Raw genomic sequence first — 5,956 nt, 5'->3', positions numbered from 1 at the left:
CCCTCCCGTTTTCCTGTCCAATCTCCCGTTACCATAGCCCTGACCAACCTTTCGCTATTGGGGGGTATGTTCACTGATTCCGTGACCTTAACCCTAGCGCACGTCTGACTCGCTTCACTGATCATCTGCACCGCCCGGCCGTGAATATGCAAGGTACCCTTACCAAAATCAAGAGAGGTAGCATTCTTTTTCAGAAAATCCATCCCCAGTATGCCCTGAGCCCCTTTGATCTCTCCCACTACCATCTGGGTTCTGAACTTTTGCCCATCGATGCTCATAGAGAATCGGCCTTTTCCCTGAACTCCCAAAGGATCGCCGTTTGCCATGCTCAAACGATTGCTAACTGGGTTAAGCTTGGGTCTCCTATCTCCCATTGCTTCGAAAACTTCCACCGAGAGAATAGTCATGCCTGCCCCTGTATCGACCAACATCTCTATCTTTTGCATGCCCACTTCGACCGGTATTAGCCAACAGGCGCCTGCAGCTATGCTTACTCTCACGGGTGGTTGTTCCTCCCTATCTTGATTGGCCTTTGCATTTCCACGGTGGGTTGTGTTCTTGGCCTCGAACGCAACCCCACCTAGTTTAACGGCGCTGACTGAGTGTTCCCCCTTGGCTGTGCCCATCCCCCTTGTCTTTCCTTCTTTCTAGGACACTGACGAGCGAAATGTTGGGGATCACCGCAAACAAAACAGCTACCCGTCTCGGGCTTTCGTGCCCTGCCTCTCGACAACACCTCTATTTTCTTTTCTAACATGTCCACTTTTCTACTCATGTCTTCTTCGTTTGCGTTTTCCTCTTTCTTTCCATCCCCTCCTCCTACGTATCGGATCGCTGACCCAGCGTCCTCGGGCTTTTTCTTTTCGGGAAACCCGTTATTCTTGAAAGCTACGTATTCCCCGGCTAGCGACACTGCTTCGTCTAGGGTACTGGGGTGTCCGAACTGCACCCTCTCTCTGAGAGCCTCTTCCGACAATCCACCAATGAACTGTTCTATCAGTATGAGTTCCCTTGCCCCAATTTCCATATCCCTATAAGCCCTGGTAGCCAAGCGACAGAGTGCAAACCCATACTCCTCAACTGTTTCCTGATTTCTACGTCTTCTGTTGCGAAACTCGCACCTGTACGACATCACTCTCTCTTTAGGACTGAACCTCTTTGCCAGCGCGCTGGTCAACGCAACGAAATCTCTCTTTTCTTCCTGTTGCAAATACCCCAACACCTGCTGAGCAGCCCCTCTCAGACTCAACGACAATTGAATCCCCTTTTCTTCTTCTGTCCACTCATTCCACGTCGACACCCCATCGAAATGTTCTAGGTAGTCATTCAAATCAAGTGAGGTACCATCGTACTTATCGGCCTGAATCGATTTCCTGCTGGTGTGTTGGTAGGGTTTTTCCCTCTCTATGAATAGACCTGGGCGACGTGTTCCCTCATCTACCCTATGATTGGCTGACCCTTGACCCCGATCTGCATAAGTGTGCACGTGACCGTTCTCGGCCTGTTCGCGCTCAACCTCGTACCCTGAGTCAAAAGACATGTGCGTTTCGCCTTTCTGTTCATTCTCTGGATATTGTGATGGATACCTATATCTTCGTGGTGTTTCCGACCACCTAGTCTGACCTCCCCGAAGGTAACTGTCTTCCATTTCCATTTCTTTTTCTTCTCTCTTTGCCATCGAACCCTTAGCCGTAAGAAAGCTAGGTGAGAGAGCGCTCACGACTTGCCCTAGTCTTGACAAAATACCCATCTTTCTTTTGTTCAAAACAATTCAATCTTTGCGAAACCTTCGCCGAACTTCCACTAACATGAACTATATCAACTTCATAAATGGGAATGTAACAGAACTTATTTCATAATAAGCCAACGCATTTCAAATCCTGTCTGAACCTACGTCATACAAAATAGCAACAATCCCGCTTCAAATCATCGTACACACGTATAGCAACAATGTAGCAAATACAATGAAAAAATGTTTCTTTCTTACCTTGTTTTTCGACGTCCTTCGAAAACAAACACAGTTGGAGGCGTTTCTTCTCTTTTCTTTTCTTTTTTTTTCATTTTTTTTCCATCTTTTTACATTTAGTCAAGTTTTGACTAAATGTTTTAACATAGAGGGGGAATCGAGACGAGGGTCATGGTGTATGTGTGTGTGTGTGTGTGTGTGTGCGTGTGTGTGTGTGTGCGTGTGTGTGTGTGTGTGTGTAGAGCGATTCAGACTAAACTACTGGACCGATCTTTATGAAATTTGACATGAGAGTTTCTGGGTATGAAATCCCCGAACGTTTTTTTTTTCCCTTTTTTTGATAAATGTCTTTGATGACGTCATATCCGGCTTTTCGTGAAAGTTGAGGCGGCACTGTCACGCCCTCATTTTTCAACCAAATTGGTTCAAATTTTGGTCAAGTAATCTTCGACAAAGCCCGGACTTCGGTATTGCATTTCAGCGTGGTGGCTTAAAAATTAATTAATGACTTTGGTCATTAAAAATCGGAAAATTGTAAAAAAAAAATAAACATTTATAAAACGATCCAAATTTACGTTTATCGTATTTTCCATCATTTGCTGATTCCAAAAACATATAAATATGTTATATTCGGATTAAAAACAAGCTCTGAAAATTAAATATATAAACATTATTATTAAAATTAAATTGTCCAAATCAATTTAAAAACACTTTTATCTTATTTCTTGTCGGTTCCTGATTCCAAAAACATAGATATGATATGTTTGGATTAAAAACACGCTCAGAAAGTTAAAACAAAGAGAGGTACAGAAAAGCGTGCTATCCTTCTTAGCGCAACTACTACCCCGCTCTTCTTGTCAATTTCACTGCCTTTGCCATGAGCGGTGGCCTGACGATGCTACGAGTAAAATGACATTGCGTTCAGTTTCATTCTGTGAGTTCGACAGCTACTTGACTAAATATTGTATTTTCGCCTTACGCGACTTGTTTCACTTTTTTTTTTCAACCACGGTCCGGGCTATCTGGGCTACCGTTAAATTTACTTCGACTAGATCTACTAACTTTGTTAAAATCCTGGTGCACGGTCACCATTTAATGTGGCAGATTTGATTAAAACCGGGGGCTGCCAGGGGATTGTGCAGGATGTTTCTTATTTACTCGTGATGTTGTTTGACCTCGCGTTGTGTTTTGTTTTGAGTGTAAGAATATTTCCCGTTTCCCTCTCTTATCCCCGATGCAGTAGACTCTAGTTTTCAACTCTCATACGGCCAACGGCCTCTCTCTTGCCAACGAATGTAGCCCACACCGTGGTTGTACAGTTTAAAACATCATTTTTATTCTACAAGTGCATGAAATCAAAACATCGTCACTTTCACGCAGACTCGTTTCCTTTCTTCCCTCGTCACTTCATAACTATCTCTGTCGTGTCTCAGTATTGTCGCTGACTGTCGTTTAAACAAGGGGGGTGATTATCAGGTTCCCGATTGACAAGGAACTTATTCAGACTTAAAGTCTTTATAACAGAACTCCCGATTGACAAGGAGCTATTTAGTGCATGAGATACTATCACTATCAGATTCCCGATTGGCAAGGAATTTATACAAACGTTATAACAAAACTCCCGATTGACAAGGAGCTATTTAGTGCATGAGATACTATCAGATTCCCGATTGGCAAGGAATTTATACAAGCGTTATAACAGAACTCCCGATTGACAAGGAGCTATTTAGTGTAGACTGCAAGGTTCCTAGTTCACAAAGAATGATTAACAACAGATCTAAGCAATAAATCCTTACGGTTAGAAATGAAGGCCGGCTTCCGATTAACGAAGAAGTCGGCTAAGGTTTACTTTTCCCGGTTAACAAAGAATTTGGTTATAATTTAAATTAAGACTTCCGATTAACAAAAAGTCTGGTTACAATTACTGACTCCCGATTAACAAAGAGTTTGAAGTTAAGGTTAGGTGACTCCCGATTAACAAAGAGTCCCGCACCCGCGAAATCCAAAACATTATATGAGACCTCAAATCTTTGGACTATTTCGCATAATCATGCGCTACAGTGAACTCTGACCCTGAATCACTAACTTCCGGCAAATAATCCGGTTCTTCTTCAATTTATACTACTCTATTTTCCGCTAACCGTCGTTAAACAACCATGTCCGTAAGCGACTATTATCCTAAAGAAACTTATAATTTTATCAAACAACTCCCGCACATCGATACTAACAGATTGGCAGCTGGTCGTCTGCAACAAAGTCACGTCTGCTTGAAGCGTCAGTGCTAAGCTGTTCTAAAAGCTAGCATCGTGCGTCGTAAATTACGTCACATAAAAGATGGCGTCAAGTGCATGCGTACCAATGAAGTCACTCAAACACGCGCACGCACACTGACGTGGGCTGCAAGGCTATTCCCTCACAATAGTATGAATTTAACACGCGTTGCCTACCCGTAACTGGGTTAGAATGAGAACAGCTAAGCCAAGTGAAGAAAATCAACGTAATTATATGAAACTTCTTCAACAAATGAAGCCTCTTACCTAGTCATACAGAAATAAAGTCGAGTACTTCGTCAGCCACAATGTAAAGCTTTCCCTCTCCACGGGTCACCGTCATGAACTAGCCGGAAGTCGCCTGTGACACGAACGAACGCTGTCTGCAAGGGGCCATTTGATTGGAAATTAATTATTCATGATATCTGTGTGTTCTTTGTGTGACGTCAATTTGCTGTAAAACGTCAGTATTTTGCGTAGAAAAGTGCAGAGTTTTACATAACAGTCACAGATGCGTTGGCCAACTTTGCTCAATGGTAATGGAATTTGTTTCGCTTTGTTGTTTTCACTTGTATGATTTTATGGGTTAAAGTAAATATGTTCCTTATGAAATGCACAGGATTTCTTGCTTTGATATGTAAGTATTAAGAAAAAGGATAATACCATGGCGTATTTTAAAACAAAGCTATTACCATGTTGATCTATGCCCACATTTCCGATTTGTTTTCCTTGTTTTGCATCATTGACTATTTGATTTTTGAATATCTTCTTCTTCTTGTCGTTCGCTGTTAGATCGTCAGTCCGGACTGCAGGGCGAATATTGAATATTCCTCGCCTTGGTTCCGAGAGACCCATACACTCGTGTGGGTATCTTTACAATCAGACATCTCTGCCGCTTTGCCAAGAGATCGACCAACTCCATGAAGGCCAACGTTCACCACAGGCCCAGAGTTCTGTGCAGTGTTCTGTCCTTGATCGGTGGATTCCTGCTGACACTCTTTTTCCACTGCAGTAAGTGTGTGTGTGTGTGTGTGTGTGTGTGTGTGTGTGTGTGTGTGTGTGTGTGTACATGCGTGCGTGCGTGTGTGTGTGTGTGTGTGCGCGTGTATGCGTGCAAGCGAGCGTTCGTGCGTGCGTGTTGTGTGTGTGTGTGTGCGTGCGTGTGTGTGTTCGTGCGTGCGTGCGTGTGTGCGTGCGTGCGTGCATGCGTGCGTGCGTGTGTGTGTGTGTTGGAGAGTTGACCTCCAGCCCATTAAACAGAAACGATGATATCTTCTAATTTTGTGTTATGAAATATGGTGACAAAAAGAATAGTCATTATATTTACGATTAACGAGCAAGAAAACCAACAGTCATATCCTCAGGTGGCAATTCTGAGTTTCCAAAGGTTTTAAGTCTCTCATTTCCTTGGAGAAGTCGACTTTGCGAAGTTTACTTCCTCAACATTTGCCTCCAACAAAGCACCACACGCCTTATTTAGAATGATCTAATTACGTGAAACAAGATGTATTTGCCTCCAACAAAGCACCACACGCCTTATTTAGAATGATCTAATTACGTGAAACAAGATGTATTTGCCTCCAACAAAGCACCACACGCCTTATTTAGAATGATCTAATTACGTGAAACAAGATGTATTTGCCTCCAACAAAGCACCACACGCCTTATTTAGAATGATCTAATTACGTGAAACAAGATGTATTTGAGATAGTTGGAGAGC

At 42.9% G+C, this 5,956-nt stretch overlaps 1 protein-coding gene across 6 annotated transcripts in view; it reads left to right on the top strand.

Annotated features, from left to right (window-relative positions):
- Nucleotides 1–1,555: 1,555 nt before the first annotated feature.
- LOC138949992 (SCO-spondin-like) overlaps nucleotides 1,556–5,956 on the top strand; it is a 106,217-nt gene continuing 101,816 nt past the window's right edge. For 3 of the 6 annotated variants that reach the window (XM_070321798.1, XM_070321804.1, XM_070321775.1), the window contains exons 1-2: nucleotides 4,189–4,772; nucleotides 5,029–5,247. In XM_070321798.1, the coding sequence (XP_070177899.1) occupies nucleotides 5,157–5,247 (91 nt within the window). In that variant the 5' untranslated portion in view covers nucleotides 4,189–4,772; nucleotides 5,029–5,156. Of the gene's footprint in view, nucleotides 1,634–4,188; nucleotides 4,773–5,028; nucleotides 5,248–5,956 lie in introns of those variants that run through there. The other 3 variants (XM_070321816.1, XM_070321812.1, XM_070321782.1) reach the window with 2 other exon arrangements.

This window comes from Littorina saxatilis, linkage group LG1 (assembly GCF_037325665.1).
Source record: "Littorina saxatilis isolate snail1 linkage group LG1, US_GU_Lsax_2.0, whole genome shotgun sequence".
Classification (NCBI taxonomy): Eukaryota; Metazoa; Mollusca; class Gastropoda; order Littorinimorpha; family Littorinidae; genus Littorina; species Littorina saxatilis.
Note: the sequence above shows the minus strand (reverse complement) of the source record. Positions and strands in the feature narration are given on the sequence as shown.